The sequence below is a fragment of the Medicago sativa genome, chromosome 6 (genome assembly GCF_051527215.1).
Source record: "Medicago sativa cultivar Bolivia chromosome 6, Bolivia_mono, whole genome shotgun sequence".
NCBI classification, from domain to species: domain Eukaryota; kingdom Viridiplantae; phylum Streptophyta; class Magnoliopsida; order Fabales; family Fabaceae; genus Medicago; species Medicago sativa.
Genome location: NC_140754.1, coordinates 65,225,104 through 65,249,051, shown reverse-complemented (window position 1 = coordinate 65,249,051; position 23,948 = coordinate 65,225,104). Strand labels below are relative to the sequence as shown.

Genomic DNA, 23,948 nt, shown 5'->3' with positions numbered 1-23,948 from the left:
AGTTCATGGTTCTATTGAGTAGTATATATATATCCAAATGGAGTTAAAATAATTATCAATCTAATTTGTTTAGATTAGTTGAAAATGAATATTTTGGTTAAGAGAAATGGTTGTTTTTAGATTAATATTCAGATATTAAAAAGTATCATAGGATTGAGGTTTTCAACATAATGTTAAATACTAGACATTCCATATCTATTTCTCTATTCTATAAGGAATTCATTTCTAAGGATAGTGTGTTCTTTGGTATTTCATTTTTCCTCTTAGAATACATGAATATATCTCAACAATAATCAAGCCTATTCTCATGGTGGATTACCATTGAGCTTTGAGTGCAACCTTATTGTCCCAAGACTCAAAACTATTATTATGTTTTGTTTATCTTGTCTAATCTCATTTGATCCAATATCAAACTTCACTTCTTGGTCCTTCGTTTGATATTTGAGATATGATTAAATAACAATATCAAACTTCACATCTCGGTTTTTTGTTTGATATTTGTTATAAAATTTAATAACGATGAGATTAGGTTAAAAAATGGATTCTTATAAAATAGAATTTAGACTTAGGTTGATTAAGATTCAATCATTTAGATTAGTTGATTAAGATTCAATCATTTAGATTATTCCAGCAATTAAGATACTAGAATAGTCTACTCACTCATGATCATAGTAGACAATGGATTAAAATATAAGGACAAGAAAGTAAAAGACATAAAGATAAATATCTGGAGATGTAAAGAACATGAAAATAAAATGCAAGAGTCTAAAGAACTGAAAGCAAAGAACAAAAAACTAAGCAAAATGTAAGAACTTTGATTTCCTCTTTGTATCAAAATTACAAGTGTGTAAGATGTCATTTTGCATTACAAATTAGGTCTATTTATAACCTAGAATCATAGACAAGATATTAAATACGAATTACAAGTTTTAAACTAGAGAATTGCAAAAGTTTGTAACAACTATTTTTCTTTGCACAGGGGGCACGGTGGTGCTTGTGAGGCGCACGGTCATGCTTGCCTACGTTGGGGAAGGGTGCACAACCGTGCTTGTGAGGCGCACGGTCATATGTGTATGTTCGTTTGATGTTCCTCGATCGACCTACAACAAGGAGCGCACGACCTTGCTAAAAGTGAGAACGACTGTGCTGCTATTTTATGCCTTTTTCATTGATTTTTCTTCTCTTTCTTGGCTCTTTATCCTCACTCTTGATCCAGGTCATTGTTCTTCATATTTTTTATTCTAAAAACAAAAACAATTGATTTGAAGGTAAAATAAAACTAAAACAACTTAAATTTGATTGAATTTAACTGCTTAAAACACCATAAACTACCACTTATCAAATTCCCACATGCTTGAATCCTTGATTGTCGTCAAGCAAAAGGCAAAGAAAATCAGCAACACAAGGTTTTAGACCCATTTCTGTTATCAATTGTTTGTACAAAGTGTTGGTCAAGGTTTTAGCCAAAATATTAACAAATGTTATTGGCAATGGCAACGTGATCTATGATTCTCAGTCTATTTTATCAAAGGGAGGCAGATACTAGATGGAATTTTTATGGCTAACGAAGTGTTGGATGAAGCACATAAGCTAAAAAAGGAATTATTATTGTTCAAATTTGTTTTTAAAAAGGTGTACAATTAGATTGATTGGAAGTATTTAAATGTCGTAATGGGGAAGATGAATTTCCCCGTGTTTCACAAATATAACATGGAAGTGCGAGTACCGCAGCAAAATCAGTTCTTGTGAATGACAACCCTACTGATGAATTTTATTTAGAAAGAGGTTTTCGCCACGATGGTCCAATATCTCGTTATCTTTTGTTTGATGTTGAATGATTGAACATTATGTCGAACGCTATAGTGCATGCAAGTTTATTTTCTGGTTATAAGGTTGATCAGTCAAATGTGGTATGTATATCTCATTTAAAATTTGATGATGATATCTTGGGGACAAAAGTTGGGCAAACATCAGAGTCTTGAAAACTAATCTCATTTTCTTTGATGGAATTTTGGAGCTGAAGGTGAATTTTAATAAAAGGATGTTGATAGGGTGAACGTTTCTAAATCTTGGTTGAACATTTTTGGTGTTGAATTGTTGATGGTGTGAACGTGTCTGATTCTTGGTTGAGCGTTTTTGTACCACGGTATTCCGATAGGGAGTGACTCTCGCCTATTAATCTTTTGGTATCTGTTGATTGAGCACATTAAAAAAAATATCTATGTGAGAAAACATGAATCTATCTATGAAGGTCGCTTGGCTCTTCTGAAATATGGATTGATATATAATTCATTATGTATTATTAGAAAGAAAAATAAAGTATCTCCTATCTCACCAAATACAACAATAAAATGAACAACAATGCTACATTGATATATCAAGCATATTTTTATTCACGAGCTGCTCATGAAAACGCACTGCTAGTAGTGATAAATTTTAAAACCATTATACCTTTGAATTTGGCGGAAATGATGGCTGATATGTGTGATGATAAGCCAATCACAAAGTGTCAACTCATGTCGTGAAATTATCGTGAAATGGTTCTTCGCTTGATCTAGCATTTTCCTAACACGAATAATGTGATCCAATTGCTTTTAATGTTTTAATTTACACGTGTCATATTCTGATTCGAGAATTTCACGCACATTACATAAGAAAATGCATGCAGAGAAAATGCACCAATTCGTCATTTGTATTCGTACAACACAAATGATGACAAATTCAAAAACCCTCTCATGCTTTTTTCTCATTCCTCCTCACCCAAACGACACCATTTTCTTCTTTCTATTTGTGTACGAGTTTTTCTTTATATTAGTACTAACAAAAACCAATCACAAAAAGAAAAAAAACACTACTAAAAAAAGGTCGTTTTCGGACGGAATTTCAGACGGTTTTGGGACGGAATTTACGGAAACTTCCCACGGATTTCGGACGAAAATCCGTTTTCGGACGGAATTCGGACGGATAGGGCGCTGTCCGAAACAACCGCGTCGCAAATTGTATTTTCGTCCCAAATTCCGTCCGAAATATATTTCAGACGGATTTCGGACGGTTTTCACACAAACACGTTGGACTAAACTTCAAACGGATTTGGGACGGAATTTAATTAAATTTCCTACGGATTTCGGACGGATTTAATTTAAAAAATTTCCAACGAATTTCGGACGGATTTAATTTGCTTTACAAAATTTCCATGCTTTTCGGACGTGGTTATAATTTTTTTTTATTTTACAGAATTGCCACAATTTATATTCAATAATACATACTAAATCAAATAAAAATAAATAGTAACTCAAGAGTAAACAAATGGCCATTGCCTGAAACAAAATTATATAAACTAGATTCATACAAGTGCTCAATGTTCTAACACAATAACATGACTAAATTGTTCATTAGTCAGTGCTCAACAATAAAAGTAACACAATCAATTGCACTAGCAGGGATAGGGGAAAGTAACACAGGTTGTATCAGATCCATCCTGCAACACCAGCAGCATGTTTCAGTTACCAAATGCATTGAAACATTAAAAACATTCATCAAATTTTTCTGAGATGTCAAAGCACTTTATGCCATCAATATTAGGATTGTTGATAACTGCCTTCAATAGAGCGCGCTCAATCTCTTTTCCTGTCATATCAGCAGCGTGAACGATTCTGTTATGTGAATGACCTCCCTCCAGCACTCAATCTCTTGTAGTCTGTCACTTTGTAATGCAATGTACCCCTTCCAGCAGGTATACAAGTTCCCATTGCGATGTCTCTGCACAAAAAGCAGAAAGAGGCTAGATTTAAGAAAATAGTGATCTTTCCCATTCTCAAAATAGTAACAATATTAATAACCATGAACTATGCAGAACCAAATTCAAAGCTTAGCATAAACAAACTCTCAATCAACAAATGTGCATTAAAAGTTCATTTGAAATGGATTTAGCTCTTCAAAAGTTGACAATTCATGTAATAGAGTAAAGTAATAACAATTGTTGATGAGAAAATGAACGGCTGATATTCCAACACATCCAAAAAAAAAAAAGTTTTGAACAGTTTTTAGCTAATGAAGCAGGGACTTGAACAGACACTGGACACGATACAAATTAAAAAAATAACTCAACACTGCTAATATAAAAAAAACATAGGACACTAACACCACTACATATATATTTTTATTTCGGCATACTTGTCTGCTAATATAAAAAAAAATGTTTTGTATTGACTCCACTAGTTTAATTTCCTATTGCTATTTCAGTGTCAGGTGTCCGTAGTCTATTCCGTCCCCAAACTTCTTTCCTAAGCAACTTGATTGTCAAGAGAAAAATCATAAACATTGAAACACATACATAAGCATTGTGTACAACAGGAAGTTAAAATCTAAGGAAGTGTGCATATGTTAACAGCCAAGACAAACCGCTATGAATGCAACAAAATAAAACGCCAACATAATGTCAACTATCGAGTCATTTCTTCGGTTTAAGAAGAAATTTGGACATAGAAATATACCCAATTAGGGGACTAATTGTAACCATCACAGTGACTATAGACAGAAAAGGAGCGTAGAATATAATACACCACAATACCAAGAAAATAAAATAAAAAGAAGTAATTTTCTTTATTTTAAACAATTACAAGTTAGACCATTACAAGTTAGACCATCTACTAAAGCATTCAAGAAAAAAGAAACAAACTAACTGTTGTTCACATACCACATAAGTCATTCACTTTCAACGTTATAGAATTTTAAAACCCACAAAAAAAACAGATTTTTAACTAACCCTAGATCCATAATCATCAAATTTTTCAATGAACACTAAAGGGGTTAAAGCATAGTTGGAATTCAATGTTATAAAGCATAAAATAGAGTAAACGCTAGTGAAACATTAAGCGATTGTTACAAAAAACGAGATCGGTGAAGCTAAAACAGAGAAAATGGAAATTAGGGTTTTAGAGAGAGACAGAGAGAGAGGATTACGTAGGTTTGAGGAGAGCGATATCATCTTCATCAAGGGGGCGAGTTCTTCTCTTCCTTGAGCTCATCTTCATTGTGAATCGTCCATTCACAATGACTTGATTCTATGTCCAAACATCACACGATGGGGTCTGTGGGGGAACTGTTTGAGAATAAGTAGATCTCTGCGAATTTGGTGAAGAAAAGTAGAGAAATTGATCGAAAAGCTTTGAAAGTAGCTGCTGATTGAAGAGATCTGAAACTGGTGTTTGAAAAGAACTTTTTGTGAAATTGATTTTAGGGTTAAGAAAGAAATTGGAGAGAGAGGGAAAATTTTATAACACAGGCGGGATATGAAAACAATTTCCCAATTAAAAATAAAATAAAAACCATCAAATATTGGCCGTCCGAAATCTGTCTCAATATTTCCCACGGTTTTGGGACAAATTTGTTTTTTTAACGAAATTCGTGCGAAATCTGTGGGAAAGTATCTTGTTTGAATAGGTCTAAAAAGATTCACACGATTTTGGGACGGATTTGGGACGAAAATTCCGCTCCTTAAAAACCGTCCCAAATCTGTCCGAAAAGTTAAGACGAAAACTTATCCGTCCGAAAATTCCGTCCGAAAACACTGTTTTTTTAGTAGTGAAATCATTCTCATTTCACGCGCTTTTTCATTTCTTCTAGATATTTCTTAGGGTTTCCACATTCTTCATCTTCTCTCACACATTCAATCCATTTTCTCCATCGAATTCTCGCCGTCAAACACATTCTTCTAGCACAAGGTAACTCCATAATCTCTCGTGTTTCATTCTTTACTCTGCTTGGTAATTGCTTTTTCTCTTCAACTTAATAATCATCTACTTCAAAATCACTTATTTCATAGTAAGATTTTCATCTAAATAATATCTACATTTTACTTTGAGCTTATTTTTAGTTATTGTTGGTATCTCTTTGTTAGTGTATCCCTTTCTTTCTAGTTGATTTTATGATTCTCATTATTTACTGTTTGCATTCAAGGACGATGGTTTTAATTCATAATGTTTCACATTTTAGGTAAGAATCGGTAGAATCAGGCGAGGTCTATGAAAGGAATAGATTTTCTTTGTTAATTTCTCATATCGTTTCATACTGGTTCATAATTTATACTGATTATTGTGTACTTAATTATTTATGTTCTGATTTTTTCATAATCTATTTATTTCTTTTTAGTATAGTTTCGAGTGTCTGAACAAAAATCATAAGGACAATGATATTATTATCGTTGTAATCATAAACTCGTAATAATTAAATCATCTATTTTATACTTTACTTTTTCGTGGCTTCATTTTAGTCGATTTATGTAGCAGCTATTTGTTTAGCAACTTCTTTGGAATTGATTTTATGATTTTCATTTTCAGATGTACCAAAATTTAGAATATACTCGTGAATCTGATTTGGAGTACTACAAACGCATATATTACAAAGACTTGAAAGATGATTACTACAAGGACAAACTCAAAATATCTGATTCAACATATCGTTGCCCATTTTGCTACAACAAGGACTACTACTCTTTGAATGAGCTATTGAGACACACGTCCACAATTATGGGTGACTTGCATGAGACGGTTAAAGATATTGCTAAGCATTCAGCTCTTGAAATGTATATTGAAAGCTATGGTGATGTTAAAGTTGGTAAAGATAAGTCTCCTGCTGTTCTTAATGATAAGTCACTTGCTGTTAGTACTGCTAGTGATAAGTCAATTAATTTTAGTATCACTAACGAGAAGTCACTTGTTAAGAATGTTGCTAAGGGTTCGTTGGTTAATGTGAATTTGGGTGATGATGATGATGAGTTGTTTGTATATCCATGGATGGTGATTTTGAAAAATATTGTTACTGGTTTTAACCCAAAAAGTAGAAAGTATGTTGCGAAGGATCCAACGAAAATTAAGGAGGAGCTGATTATGAAAGGGTTTCATCCGATGAAAGTTACTGCACTGTGGAACCTTCATGGACAATTACCCTTTGCAATTGTTGAATTTGGAGGACAGTGGGATGGTTTCCACAATGCTATGAAGTTAGAAAGGAGCTTTCTAGCAGAGCACTGTGGTAAGCGGGATTACTTGGGTTTACGGAAGCAGGACCGAGGAGATAGACTATTTGGTTGGATGGCACGCCGTGATGACTATGATATCAAGGATATAGTTGGCAAACACCTCCAGGAAAAAGGGGATTTGAAAACGGTTTCTGGAAAAGAAGCCGAGGACAATAGGAAAGCAAACAAGCTTGTCTCTGGTTTGGAAAATACCTTAAAGCTGAAGACCAATGAATTGGAACAGACAACAAGCAAACATCATGAGGCGAAAGTGTCCCTAAGGAAAGTGATGGAGCAAAAAGAGAAGATGCTTGAACATTTCAATAAGGGTATGTTGATAATTAAATTGAATTGATCTAATATTGGTATTCCTTCTCATTGAATTAAAGGTGAAACATTATCATTTTTACTAATATATCTATGATTTTGGTTAGCTTACATTCTATTGCATTTTCGAATGATTTATAGTTGATATGATATTTTAATATTTCATGGTAGCTGAGTCTGTTTCATATTGTTCCATTAGAAATCAGCAAGATGCGGCATGCTGAACGTGAGTATCAGGAGAAAGTATCTAAGGATCATGAAAATGCCAGTCTGGGGCTGGAAGTTCGGAGGAACAAACTTATATCCCGTGAAAAGGATCTGCAAAAGCGTCAAGAAGATAATCATAATGAGAGAACCAAGCTATATTTTGAGAAGAAGCAGGTAATGTATTTTGGCTCTTTGAATTTATCGTAGCAAAGCTAGATAAATAATTCTAACTTTTTAATTCTCTCATGAACACATTTTTTCTGATAGTGTGTTTCTAAAATTGTAACACATTTCTTTGAAAGTGATCAATTTACAGGAGAACTAAATTGGCTTCTTCAAAAATGGACCAATCACAAAGAGTGTTGTTAGCATTCCTTACTCTATGGACCATTCGGCCTTTTGTATCAAATTACGTACACCAATCCCTCTTATTTTTTAATAACTTATGATGAATTAAATTCGTTCTTCATCTTGTTGTTTACAGAATGAGATGGCAATAGCAAAGCAACAAAAGGCTCGTGAAAAAATGATGTATTTGGCAGAAGAACATAAGGCACGTAGTTCATTTTCCTATTATCTACAGTTTTTAATTAAGTTACATGTATATACTTGAGTTTTGAGGACTCTTTTGGTTGGATGTTGCAGAAAGAAAAAGAGAAACTTCACAAGAAAATTCATGACCTGGAGAGAGGACTGGATGCAAAACAAGCATTGGAATTGGAGATTGAACAGCTGAAAGGAGCTTTCCAGGTAATGAATCACATTAGAGATACTGATCTAGATGAGAAGAAAAAATTGGAAGCAATCAGAATGGAGCTGCAGGAAAAGGAAGAGGAATTAGAGGGGGTGGAAGATCTTCAACAAACACTGGTTGTTCAGGAGCGCAAAACTAATGACGAATTGCAAGATGCCCGCAAAAAGTTAATAAGTGTATGTCTTCCGTAACCAATCTTTTACAAAGTCGGGATAGGTTTTTTATTTGTAAAAATTTCCTTGTTAAATCTAAGCATAAATGTAGGATAATTTATATTTTTTAATTGACATAAAATTGTTTTATAATAATTATAGAAGAGTGTCCTATTTTGCAAACATTCAAATCATGTTTTTGGAATCTTATTTAAGTTGCTTGGAAGACAGTGTCTTGTTCACATGTATTTACAACAGCCAATGCAAAACGTTCGGTGTTTTCATCCTAGTTTCTATATCTAAGGAATTAAATTTTCCAATGCAACATCCTTTCACCTGAATCACGTGGTTGCTTGTTTCAACTATATATTAGCTATCTAGTTGTTTGTCTCTAAAGATGATGATTTTAATACATAAAGTTTTACATTTTATGTGAAAATTGGTAGAATCGGGTCAAGTTTATGAGAAGAGCATATTTTCTTCATACATTTTTAGTTAATTTGTCATGATTTCATTGTTTGTTCATAGTGGATTGGCTGCCCAAAGAACAACACTCAAGCTATAATTTCTGTGAAAAGGATGGGTGAACTTGATATTAAGCCATTTCTGGAAGCAGCTAAGAGAAAATTTTCTAATGAAATGAATGAGAAAGCCGCAACTAAGACTAAGAGAAAACTTTCAGAGGCAGAGAAAATAAAAGCAATCGAGTGGTGCTCTAAGTGGGAAGACTGTGTTAAAGATCCAAGTTGGCATCCGTTCAAAGTTGTAACTGATAAAGAAGGAAACTCCAAGGTACAATAACTTCGCGAATTATGTTTTTTCGTTAAAGTTAATATTTTTTTCTCAACAGTTCTATTAAGACAATGTTGGATATATTTATCCCCTAAAGCATATAATGCAGCATTTCTTATCAATTAGAAAGAATAGTAATTGGTACTGTGTAGGGATCTATTTACTGAAGCTTGCTGTTGTTAGCACTTACTTGGTTTTATTTGTTTCCCTTCTATGAACTGCATAAAATATGATCTAATATATGTTAGATATATTTCACAGGAAATTTTAGACGGAGAAGATGAAAAACTGAAAAGCTTGAAGGATGAGTTCGGAGATGAGGTGCATGATGCAGTAGCTACAACTCTGAAGGAGTTAAATGAGTACAACCCTAGTGGTCGGTACCCAATACCGGAACTCTGGAATTTTAAAGAAGGAAGGAAGGCTTCGTTGAAGGAGGGTGTTTCCCATTTAATTAAGCAATGGAAATCAAATAAGGGAAAGAAAACTTATTGATGCTTCGTTTCAGAAGTAAGAACTTATGCAAGAAATTTAGTTGAAATTCTAGCTCGAACAGACTTTGGTATAACTCAATCTTATTGCCAATGGTTGGTGCCTCGATGGTTATACTTTTTATGGTTGTTAAATATAATTACTGATAACATGTATGAGATTTCCTTAAAAAAAATAAAAAATCATGTAGGATCTCTTTCTTTAGGAGATGATTCATATGACTTTTGGGTTAAAATTTTGAAACAAGTTGAAGTTTTTTGAAATTGTTGATTTCCTACAAAAAGTAATCAAGGCGAGTAGTAGGTGGTACTATCAATCGTCTCCCTTTTGTTGTCTGATTTAAATTTTTGTGTTGAAACATTGAAGTTAAATTCATTTAAAAATAAAGCATTATTTCATTTCCATACAATAAAAGAGCATTATATTCTTGATTTAGTTTTTTCTCAAAAAAATGAAAAATATTGATTTAGTTTGAACTTTTTTTTTAACAATCAACTAGATGTTGCCTTAAAAAACAATTTGCTATAAAATTTATATGTTGATGCTCTATACACCAGTACGATCCTCTAAAGTACTTCAGAGATATAATTCTAGATTTTTTGTGAATGTAATTATCTTAAATTTTGCATGATTTTAGACATTTATAATTTCTCAAATACTGCAATTGATGTCCATTTTTTGTGTTACTTTAAATTTATAAGTACCTATAATGTATGCCTTTAACAAAGCCTCTTGTCTAGTGGATGTAAAGTTAATCCTTGAACACTATTGTGTTCTCTAATAGTGGTGGAAATAAGTTATGGTAAATTAGACTTTGCAAGATCTAAGTCTTATTTGATAAATAAATTTAAGGTCTTAGTTCGACATGGTATATGGGATAGGCTTGTTTGTGGTTTGAGTTTTTGACATATACTAACAAAGAAACATGGGTAGGTTAGGGAGTGACGCAAATATCTAGCAGAGGCTTCTCCGCTGGAAGTAGACTCGGCCGTAAATCCCTGTCGGTTGGATGACCAGATCCATTTCCTCTCCTCAAGTAAGATTTATGTTCAACAAGATATAGACCCACACATTGTAGAAATAAATTCGATTTTGTTGTTTTTGTATATTCATTGAAATTGGTTTCCTGAATAAAACAATTTTATGTTGACAATACACTTCCTTTGTGGTTTTGGGGTAAAATAAAGTTTTAACATAGATTTGCTAGTTGATGAAAATGCTAATTAAGAAGATAACTTGCTTGTTGCCATCTAGTCATATCTAGGAGTCTAGGAGAGAATTTGAATAAGTGAGAGCAAGGATTTATCGCAAATATTCCTCAAGTCAAGGAGTTAGTCCACCCTATAAAATGTTTTCATATGCATCTAGAACACACATGTTGATAGAAATGATTATGTTAATTTTTCGATTGGTCCATGGATGCATATTTGTTGTTAAAAGGTCTCTAGTGTTTCGCCTGACACAACAAACATGTAAAATATAGGCTTAATTAATGATTTGGTCCCTTAAGTTATTTGTTGGTTACATTTTGGTCTCATAAGTTATTAATGTTACAATTTGGTCCCTTAAGTTACTTTTTGGTTTCGTTTTGGTCCCTTAACTATTAAAAGTTTCGTTTTGGTCCCTTAACTTATTTTTTGGTAGTAATATTAATAACTTAAGGGACCAAAACGAAACCAAAAAATAAGTTAAGGTACCAAAAGAGTAATTAAGCCTAAAATATAATCATATATTGTAGAAAACCTATCTATTGCAGTAAAACACTATGTGAAACACATTGACAAATTATGTTATTGTTACTAATAAATTGAAATATACTGTACCCAAAAAAATTGAAATATAACACTTAATAAAAAAAAGTCGATAAACTATTCAAATAATAACAATATAAATCGTTATGAAATAAATACTATTTAATCGAAAGAAAATCTTAGGCTCCAACAATTTTTCATGAAACTAATATAATCACTCACACCGTTCTCTCTAACTTATGATGTCATCAACCAAGTTCTTTCTAGGAAGATGGCATAAAACCATTATCAAAAAATTACATGTTTCCTTTGGCAACACTAACACGAAGTAGAACATGGTCGCAAAAGAATCTACTGTAATTATAATTTTAGCTGCACATTAGGAACTTATATTTTCTTGTTGGATCAAATGTGGACAAAGACTAATCATATAAAACATTTAGGATATCATGTAATGCAATGTTTCACATTACACATTCACTCATGCTATCGAAGTAGTGATTTGAAATTGAAACCAAGTACTTCTTGTTACAATTCCTTTCACCTTGCTCCATAACACACACAGAATATATACAAGCCAGATCAGCAAGAACCGCTCTATCTTGGCTTCCTTTTCAGAAAATTTCAGTTTTGGCCGCTGGCCTTCAACGTTTAAACTACAGGCTTGCGGCTGAGGTGCTTGTTGTTGAGGGACATGATACTGGACCACAAACTTATTTTGACCCAAACCAATGGAAAATCTTATTCCTAGTATCAGCAAAATCATGAATAGTCATAGTTATAGACATATTTTATGAACCTGCAAGAACCAACAGTTGCCAAACTCAATGAGGTTTTGGTAAAATGTGTCTTGTGAAATAAAAAATAGAGACAATGTTTGATGGTCTCGATTATTATAAGTAAAAATTACTCGTGTTTGATGGTCCAAAATATAAGCAAATTTTACTACTTTCACCATAAACATTAACCCTATTTCACTCAGCCATATCAACTTAAAAAATCTTTCTATATTAGCTTATAACAATAAATTTGGCGAAATAGCACAAACCTTATTCATAACATTGCTTTGCTAAGGAATATTTCTATCAGCATGCTCAAGAGTATATCTTAACATTCCCATTATGACAGATTCAGTCACTAGGTCATCACAGTCTATAGTATAATTAAGAGCTTTTTAAATTAATATTAGTTCAATGATAACATAGAATATTCAATGAAAGGGAATGCGGTATAAGTTGGAAAGTTACATGGGATGTAAAAGTTTAATTTGTTGGTGGAATTCTCAATAACTCCCCCATATATGCACGGACACGAGCATCGTCAGAGAGTGATAGGAGATCCCCATGAGTTAATTTGTTGATGTCATTCTATCGGATTGATGAGAGATTGATAGAAACAATGTCAGGAAAGGTACAATTTAATAAATAACTATCAAAGGGTTCTCCCTTCATACAAACTTCCTAATTTTCTGAATGTATCGTTTTACTATTTATCCCTATTTATCTAACCGAATATCTTCTTACTAAACATTGTTGACGAAAGGAACAAAAGTATAGTAAGCCTTCCAATTCCTTGAAACTATTTTAGCGGCTTAGACGTTGAAAAATTGGAAGAGAGATGAAACAAAAAAACAACCACAATGGAATTGTGTACGTTGATCTAGGTTTTAGAATATTTATGTCAAAGGAACTGGTTTCGAACTAAAATTCACTCTGTTATTGCCATAAACTGACACTAACAGAAAGCATTCAACTCTGAAGAAACGAAATGAGAAAGATAGAAATACAATGTTTTCAAGGGTCGTGCGTCTTACCTTCCAGAAAGTCCCAACACCTTCCATGCCTTCTCTCGCTCAGATATAGAAATTCAAAATTCCTAATTAAAATGTAGTTGCTTTATACGTATTAAACCTGATTCACTTTCAAAGAGTATTATCAAAGATAATCAAATAATAACACCTAAAAGAAAATAACATAAGTGTATGGACTTAACTCCCCACTTGTTATTTGTCAGAATGATTGTTAACAATTTCACAAATACCTTTTAAAACAAAAACAATTTCACAAATACGAAGAGTTCAAATGAAGAAAAAAAAAGATGTCTGAAATATCAGAGTGTTCGAATACAAGCTAGGTCAGTTTGTATTTCCCAAATCTTATAAAACATCTTTCAAAGTTGATTAAGATCCAATGATAGGTCAACTATACAACAGATCATGACAGTATACCTCTATGTACATTCATGCAAAAAAAAATTAAAATAAAATAAAAACAATTCTGTTATTCTATCAAATTTATAAAGACAAAACACAGAAGCATATCAAATTTATAAGGACACATATAACATAATTGAATTTTTTGCTCTTACCGGAAACAAAAACCTTTCTTGTCACCTTTAAACTTCAAACTTTTACTCAGTCTCTGGTTGTCCATACTCATGATAGAGAATTTGACGTGATGGAAATACTAACATATGGGAATATAGACGTCTACTTAGAAGCTGAAGAGATGGTGAAAATTATTATGTCTACTCCTTAGATCGTTGTCTGATTACTTAAGTTACCTTTGAAACCAACGACCTAGGAATATAAATATAAAAATTTCAACCATCTCTTCATCTTCTACAGTAGACAAGATGAGAATTGAGGTATGAGTTACCATATCATAAACAATGAATGATGTACGGTTACGAAAGTTGTCCATCTGACCAAGTAATAAACAGAAGCACAACATTCCTAAAAAATAAAATAAAAAATAAGCACAACATGGTCAAAATTAACAGATGTACCGTTACGAAAAACTAGGAGTATCCACTAACAAGAATAAGTAAGATTATAGGTACAACTAGTTAGCAATAACAGATGCTCCGTTAATCTTTAAAAAAAAAAAAAACAGATGCTCGGTAAAGAAAAACTAGGAGTATCCGCATAATAACAAGAATAAGTTGATACATGATTTAACCTTATCATCGTCACCCATGACGAACCACCGTACATCTTTCATTCCTAAATGAAAGATAAACTAATATAACAATTAATTATTAACACTTGTCATTCAAAAAAAAAATCAAATTCAAAATTATAGCAACATTATCACACAACAGTTTGAATGAAGCATACTCTTAACCAATCTAATAATGATAGTGTTGATATGATTAATATCAGAGAAACAAACCAAAGAGAAATAGAAATTAATGTAAGTTACATTGTCTAAGTTTACAGTATGCTAAGAAATATGTTCGAGTTTTAAGAGGACGTACGACAAAAACTTTCAATTATGTACAAGCTAGCCACCAAGATAAGTGAAACAATAAAACCAAATAAAAGGGGCAGTTGTCAAAATAATGAAAGATAACTTAAAAGATCCACCAAATAAAAGATGCATCAAGGTATATGTCACCTGTTTTGTAGCTTCTTAGTCATACAAATTAACATTATTTTGAACATGAAATTAGGATAGCAAGATGAAGGAAATAAAGAAACACTTTTGAGAGTGTTAGGAAACATGACATCCATGGAAGAAGGAGAGAAAAGCTTATAGAATTGTTCTATTGATAGTGAAATGTAATATTACAAATGAGAAAGTTAACCCACTTATGGGGAGGTTACACCTATATATACTAATAGGACTAGTACTCCTTGTAACTAAACTATGTATCTCTAATAGTCCCCCTCAAGTTGGAAGGTGTTCAAAACACTTCCAACTTGAAATGAGAAAATACAAGGAAAGATGCCGGAAATACATCGGCTAAGAAAAATATCAAACAAGTGCTCATCCAACAAGAAGCAACCGCAACTCAAGGTTGAACCAATTGAAGGAAGGAGCATCAAAGCAACGCTTAACCACCATCCGGTAGAAGCCAATATCAACAAAGCCAATTAAGGCACAACGCTTAACCATCAAGAGTTCTCAAGAACTCAAGATAGAAGCACAAGACAAGAAGAACAAGGATATCCAAAATCAATGATGATATCCAAAAAGGAAGTGCAAGGAAGAGCCATAGTCTACAATGGAAGGAGTTCATATACAAGACCAAGGTTCCAAAGATAAAAGTGGTGCCCTCCAATGCCGAGCCGAGACAAGAAAAACCAAATGCAAGGAAGGGCCATAGTCAACAATGGATGGAGGTCATATACAAGACCAAGGTTCCAAAGATAAAAAGTGATGCCCTCCTATGCTGAGCCGAGACAAGAAAAAATCAAATGCAAGCCAATAGAGATGCATAGCCATGTGATGTGTCTTCAAACCATAGAAAACAAAACCAATGCTTCCAATAATGAAGCCAAACCAAACAACGATCCAGGACAAAGAAACCGAGGGAAGATAATCAATCCAAGAATCTTCCAACAATCCAAAACTGAGCCAGAATCATAAACCTCACCAAATACCACACCAAGGGCATGAAAGTGCCATGTAGAGGTCATAAAGGAAGGAAGCCGAGTGGTAAAGACAATCTGCCAAAAACTAGCACAATTGTGCATCCACAAAACTACTGATGAAGAAAGCCATATGCAAGCATTAGGTAACCAAACAGCTTCTGAACCAAACAGATTCTGAACCAAACAGCTTCTGAACCAAACAGATTCTGAACTAAACAGCTTCTGAACCAAACAGCTTCTGAACCAAAGAGATTCTGAACCAAACAAACAGCTTCTGAACCAAACAGCTTCTGAACCAAACAGATTCTGAACCAAACAGCTTCTGAACCAAACATATTCTGAACCAAACAGCTTCTGAACCAAACAGCTTCTGAATCAAACAGCTGCTGAACCAAACAGCTTCTGAACAGCAGAACCAGCTCAAACCAATATTCAAAAGCCAGTTGCAAGGAATCAGTCAAAGCCAGAACAAAATCAACTCAACAATCGGTTCTCAAAGCCAGAATCAACTCAACAACTTGTGATTATCCAAAGCAAACTGAATCAACAATAACAATCACCTTGGGAGCTTCTTGTACACTATTCCGGTGAGGACTTTCAACAAACACCTTGAGATCATAATGATGCAGAAACAAACACAACACTTCAATCCGGACCACACCACAAACAAACGAATCAGAAGCTAGAAAGCAGTGATTCTCGGCACCGAACACAAAAGGAAAATTGATGATTTGCTAAAATGTGTAGAATAACCGAGAAATCAATCAAGAACATCAAATTCAATAATCCGTTTCGCAAAGGAAAACGAATTACGACGAAAGTCCACCAAACCGTCAATTGTGAAATTGAAGTGGAATTTGTGAAACAGAACTGCGAATGTTATTGATTTGATAAACGGAAAATGTGATCAAAACCGAACACAAACCCTAAGATTTGGGGGAAAAGGACACAAACAAGAACGAATCAAGAAGTGATGAACACCGAATCAATCTTCACAACAAGAACGAAGCGAAGCAACCGTTCAAAAACATACAGACGTAGACAAAACCAGATCGATAGAAAATCAAAGACGATCGAGGCGAAAAACGAAATCAAAGAGCAGAACCGAAACTGAATCACGAACAGTAAATCAAATGCGATGAAAAACTGAATCGCGATTGCAAATTCGATTGATAAAGAATACAAACAAGAGCTTCGAATCACACATGAAATTATGAATTGAACAAGGAATTGATCAAACAAATCAATAACATGAACTGATTTTGAGTACAAGACAAAGATGAAGAGAAAGAAAATTGAATCTCAATGTTGAGATTATAACAGAATCAAGAAGAAAGTGGAAGAAATCGATGAAAACGATCGTGGAAGAAAAGAAAATGAAGTAAAAAGAAATAAGAGAAAGAAAGTGAAAGAGAGAAAATTTTATTTTCTCGAGAAAATGCAGCGGAAAATATCCTTCAAGGTGGATACCAAGATAGCTCTGATACCATGTTAGGAAACATGGCATCCATGGAAGAAGGAGAGAAAAGCTTATAGAATTGTTCTATTGACAGTGAAATGTAATATTACAAATGAGAAAGTTAACCCACTTATGGGGAGGTTGCACCTATATATACTAATAGGACTAGTACTCCTTGTAACTAAACTATGTATCTCTAATAGAGAGACCTTAATCAATTCATGATTTGAAAGGTTATTTTGTACGTGAAATTAGAACTCAACTCAGAACTCTTTCATAAAAGGTTTATCATTTGGAATTTAGTGTGATAAAGATGGTTCAGTTTGCTAAATTAAGCAGTAAAATCAAATTAATTAAGGGGTTTTTGAAACCTTCTAACAGGAAAGATCGTCAAAACAAGTAAACTAGCCTAAAAGGTAGCAAGCACAAATAAACCAAATAGGTGCGTAGTTCATGAACCTTCATCTCAACTGGTAAGCACATATCATTATCAGTTGAGGAAGATTCAGTTGAAGATGAAATTCATAGCACTTGCTCAATGGTTATATTATCTTTAAGCTTCTTCGTAACCCTTCAAGCTCGACGGTTATATCGCATTTCAGTGAGTAAGCCTTTTTGTCACGCTCATCTGCATTAACCAATTACAAGTGTTGTACCACATCTTTCAAAGGATTCCTCAACTTCTTTACTTAAAAGGTACATCTAGCTCATAAAAACAAAATAAAAAAACTATTTTACTGTTCAAGGCCCATAATAGAAGCAACTAATAGGTACCAAATAATCATATACAAAAAAAATTAAGGGAAGGATTTTTTTTTTATCCTAGACAAAAGGACCATAATCAAAGCAACTAGTAAATACCAAATAAACTTAAATACAAAACCTGTCAAACCTTCCTACTGGAAGCCATTCCCCTGTATAGATCTTTAGGTAAGCCAATGACAATAGAACCAAGGGCTAACTATCATATACTTCAAGGAATAATGTTCCAGAAACAAACCACAGGCCATCGTAGGTAAGTCAGGCCATTTCTTTACATTATCAGTGTTGTCGATAGCAGATTGTGAAAACTAGCATTTTGTTCAAATTCTGCTACACTACAATGCTCTAGAACCACTAAAGCCACTATTTGACAACACTTTATACCAAATAGCGTTTACGGAACAATAGGGATTTTTTCAAATTACGCTACACTATAGCGCCACAATAATTGTTGTTTAACAACACTGATTATCAATCTCTTAATATCGCAGTGTAAAAATAGATTCAGGCCCTGCCACATTTAGTGCATCAGCTGAATCAATCACATAAATTAAGATCAAGACATTCTTAAAATTTCAAAGAAAAAAATTGACTTTTAACCAGATACTTCTCACCTCAATTTTTATATTTAGGGACAGAAAATAATTTAAAGTGATATACATCATTACACAATTTCAGTGAATGTGATGGAATTAATGGAAGAAATAGATCAGTAATATAAAACAAAGAGTATATCATTTCCGAAAATCAAATAAAAATACAGAAGAATAAATATCCTACTGTACACAGAAGTAAGCTCCCAGAGAGAATCGATGCTCTTTGTTGTTAACAATCCTAATTTTTTCAATAGATAAAAGGTAACAAAGTAATTAATAAAGCCTTGTTTATTTAATCAGCAATTGTAAACTTTTTTTCCTCCTGGATATGGCAACATCAGCATGAATCAAATAAAACTTTGAAAACAATAGATTGAATAGTCGGACCAAAAGAGTTCAAAGGGTTGAGACAAAAAAACCAGAGAATGAAAAGGTGAAATCTGAATAAGCATTCATGTAGTTACTTCACATCTATTTATGGTAGAGTTGTTACATAGCTAACTGTAACCGACAGCCGCAACGAATGACGGAAAATAGTTAGTTAGAGATGTTACAACTAAGTGACTGAAGCTGATTTGTTTGCAGTAATAAAATATACATAAAAAAAAATTTAGGCTTAATTGTTGTTTTGGTCAAAGCCAAACTAGCTTTTAACTTTATCAATACAAAAATACACATAAAACATGTATAAAACAAAGTATGATTGCAATCAATTTCAATTTTATGAGATTTTTAATATTGTGCCAAATTATTTATGTAAAAACATCTATCTTAAAGTCTTCATTTGTTTTAATTAACTAATATGTAATAGAACATACCTTTTCCCTTCATGAATAACCAATCACTATGAAGCAATCGATGTGTTCAACAGGTGGCAGATGATGTACATACCAATTCTACACATCCGAAAATTGCATTAGAATTACAAGCATTCTCTTTAACCAACAACAATTTTGAAATAAAAGCTTTGAAGCTGGTGTCGTTGTTTCTAGGGTAAAATCAGAAGTTGAAAAGCTTTATCGTACAGAAGGGAAGAAAGTTGAAAGTTCTTTTGGTGATACAAATTTTCAAGTTTTGCAAAAATATGGTAGCGATTCGGTTGAACGAGCAGGGAAGCTTGACCCTGTTATTGGACATGGTCAAGGGATAGAAAGGCTTGTCGGGATTTTATCAAAAAGGAATAAGAAAAATCCTATTCTTGTAGGAGAGCCTGGTGTTGGAAAAACTGCTCTTGAAAATGAAGGGTTGGCTAAAAGGATAGCAAGAGGTAAAAAAGATCTTGAAAATCTTGCTAATGCAAGGATATTTGCTTTAGATATGGGCACATTAGTTGCTGGTGCTAAGAGCAGGGGTGATTTTGAAGAGAGGTTGAATGAAGTTATGAAAGAAGTGGAAGAAGCTGAGTGAAGGGTAATTTTTTTCATCAATGAAATTCATCTTGTTCTTGGTGCTGGTAGAATTGAAGGATCGATGGATGCTGCTAATCTTCTCAGACCAATGCTTGATCGTGGTGGATATCTTAAATGCATTGGCGCAACAACAATAGAAGAAAACAGGAAGTATGTTGAAAAAGATGCACCATTTGAGAGGAGGTTTGTACAGATTGATGTGGCTGAACCTAGTGTTTCAAATAGCATTAGTATGCTTCATGGAATAAAACAGATATATGAGGATCACCATGGCGTTATAATTCAAGACAGTGCTATTGTTGCTGCAACTCAATTGTCTAGTCGATACATAGCTGCTATGTTCTTTTGTCAATAGTGTACAAAAGAACATACCAACTATGTATCGACTAGACAGTTAAGTGCAGCAACAATAGCACACTATCTTGAATTATAACACCATGGTGATCCTCGTATATCTCTTTTATTGCATGAAGAAAACTAATGGTATTTGGAACACTAAGTTCAGCCACATCAACGTGTACAAACCTCCTCTCAAATGTTGCATCTTTTTCAACATCCTTCCTGCTATCTTCAATTGTTGTTGTGTCCATGCATCTAAGATATCCACCACGATCAAGCATTGGTTTGAGAAGATTAGTAGCATCCATTGATCTTTCAATACTACCAGCACCAAGAACAAGATGGATTTCATTGATGAAAAGAATTACCCTATCATCAGCTTCTTCCACTTCTTTCAAAACTTCCTTCAACCTCTCTTCAAAATCTCCCCTGCTCTTAGTACCAGCAATTAATGCGCCTATATCTAAAGCAAATATCCTTGCATTAGCAAGATTTCCAAGATCTATTTTACCATTTTCAAGATCTTTTTTACCTCTACCTAACCTTTGAGCCAACCCTTCAACAACTCTTCTACAAGAATAGGATTTTTCTTGTAACACCCTGGATTTTGCTCCAAGGCATTACGCCTAATATTATTTTCTTATTAGAAAATCACTACTATTTTTTTCTTTAAATCATCAATAGTAAATTCTGAATAAAAACCTATACAAAAATTCTTAACATAAATATCCTTCAAATTACTTTTAAAATTATAATTCGATCAAAAACGCAATTTGTCCCTGTACGCACTTCAAGCAAAACTTCAAAGCATAAACATCTCTTCTTTGGTACCTAAAAATATTGGTGTAAGGGGTTAGCTTCCAACCACAACAAATTAAAACTAAACAAGGAATTAAAAATCAGAAAATATACATATACTACCCTTCTGCTAAAAGTTAGATTGTTTTCATAAAACTTTAGAGAGTAAAATAAATAAACGTAACAGATACAGAAGAATTTTACCTTGTATTAGTTATATGGCCTTAAGCAAAAATAGAATAAAAAGGAAGTGAAACCACTGAAATTAGATATCAAGGTTATTCATCAGAAATGTCAAAATAAAAACATTACTCACCACACTAAATTTTTATAGCTTGCTTACATATATAAATAAAAATAGCAAGATTAAGCTTTCATCCCTTTTGCATTATTATTTTTCTTTTCTTTTACAGCTGCGCATAATTTCTTAAAGAAGATGACTCAATCTTCATGAACTTTTATGGAATGCATATGTGTATGCATGCTCCTAAAACTATATGATGCGGATATAATCAGCCCGCCAATAAGGCACCACACAGAATATAATTGTAACCCGCCACTAACGCACCACACAGATGCATATGCCATGACATGATAATGAAAATAAATGCAATCCCCACCATTTAGGCAACCACACAGAAAGTAATGACACATTATCATGCACATGACAAAAGAGTTCATCCACAAAAGTCTTATTTCTCTTCTCATTATTTTAGTTCCATAATAGTCTCAAACTTATGTTCAACAGCCCGAATCATATACCCTCACATAGAAATTAAATCAAATTTTTATCCAGAGTCCACATAATAAGTTTTACCCACGCATATATTTTCATGAATAATAAGCAAATTTCATTGTCCATCAACTTAATTCATCCTAACTGTGTTAGCTACAATAATTAATTAAGTAATTAACTATACCTATACTACCAATTTAGCTTGTTACAAATCTTTTTAACCGTACTGGAAAATAAAATAAGACTTAAGCATTTTGTTCCAAGAACTATAGTCACATATATATGCTCGACATTGAACTTACATTAATCTATTCACCGTAGAGTAAAGAAAGCATTGTTCTCCAGGAAGTAATATATTCATGTATATACTAAAAAAATAAGAATTTTATTAATTTATACAAGGATTTCAGGTACTATATTATTATTTTTAAAATTAATATCTTTTTCTTTTTAGCATACAAACAGCATATAAATACTTTACAGACTTCTAATCCAATGTCTAATTTTGAGTTGTATAGGGAAGTGCCCTTACCTTGTGTGTTTTCCGTTCTAAGCCACGATTCTAAACCGTCTCAAAGCCGCTCTCATATGAAGAAGGATGGAGAGTTTCGGGATAAACCAAAATTGACAGAAACAGATACCATGAATTGCCCGATAAATTGAGAAAATTGTTTTGAGTTGGATAATGAAGAGAGGGAGCCGTGATTACTTTTGAAAAGTGAGAGGCTGGTTTGTGAGAATTCTATAGGATTGGGAAGGGAGTATTGGATCAATAAGCCTAATTTGCAACTCAGGCTACTACGGTTAGAGAGATAGAGAAAGAACAAAATAAGTAAACCACTCATAACATGACTAATCAGAGAGATGTGTCCTTGACTCAGCAAACAAAAGGGAAACTCACGGTTAAATAAGTAACAATAATTTGAGTGAAAATAGGCATTGACTAAGCACAAAATAACCACATACAAAACAATAGGAAAGATTTTTGGATAACCTTAAAGTATCTAAAGATACACATGATTTACTATAGTTTTTCCTCATGCTACTACCTCCTTGTCAATATTATATATATATTTATACATATGAGAAATTCCCATTACAGTATTTACTAACACTTCAGATAGAAATCTAACTCGTATTTTGGTTTAAATAAAAGTAGATTGATTCAATAATTAGTAAAATTTAAATTTTTTTGGTACTTAATGTTCTCATTAGTAAAATTTAAATTGATTTACTATGTTGGAGACAAATACACAGAAGATTATCTTATTATACTCACACACAATTGATCAATCAAAAGCAGATAACTAGATAAATTACATAAAACTAGAGGTTGTGATTAATTAATTAATTAATTGAAAATAGAGGGTGTACAAGTTTATGAAATTCTTTACTCGTAAATAAGTTGTTGAATAAATCATATATCAAGAAAATTACTACGAAGTACATTTTTAATGTATATAAAATATCAGGATCTTACAGTTCTTATTCCTTTTTGATAAAATCACGACAAGCCTTTCTATCTCTTGATCAATTCCAGGGTCAAACTTCCCTGCTCATTCAACCAAATCGCAACCATATTTTTTCAAAACTTGAAAATTTGTATCACCAAAAGCACTATCAACTATCTTCCGTTCTTTACAATATAGCTTTTCAACTTTTGATTTTACCCTAGAAACAGCAACTAAAAAAAACTCATTGCAGTAAAAAATATTCTACATCATTGAAGTGAAAACATGAAACTTGAAGAGCACAATGTTGTCAATCACCGATTGCGGTAAATAGCGGTTTGTTCAAATTCCTCTATGCCATATCGAAGCTATAGTTGTTGTCTCGCAACACTGGAAGAGGATAACAACAAATACTTGTACTTGCTGCAAACACGATGATGATGCGAGTATGATGGTGGTGCAAGCATGATGGTGCACCGGAAGAGAAAATGCAGTCAAGTGAGAACTAATAAATTGAAGGTGAAGAT

At 33.1% G+C, this 23,948-nt stretch overlaps 1 protein-coding gene across 1 annotated transcript; it reads left to right on the top strand.

The window, feature by feature from the left end:
• Positions 1-6,338: 6,338 nt before the first annotated feature.
• LOC146916351 (factor of DNA methylation 4-like) lies at positions 6,339-9,745 on the top strand. The gene is made up of 6 exons (XM_085716973.1): positions 6,339-7,347; positions 7,545-7,726; positions 8,037-8,105; positions 8,198-8,482; positions 8,987-9,250; positions 9,512-9,745. The coding sequence occupies exons 1-6, from the start codon at positions 6,339-6,341 to the stop codon at positions 9,743-9,745; spliced, it is 2,043 nt and encodes a 680-aa protein (XP_085573099.1).
• Positions 9,746-23,948: the final 14,203 nt, after the last annotated feature.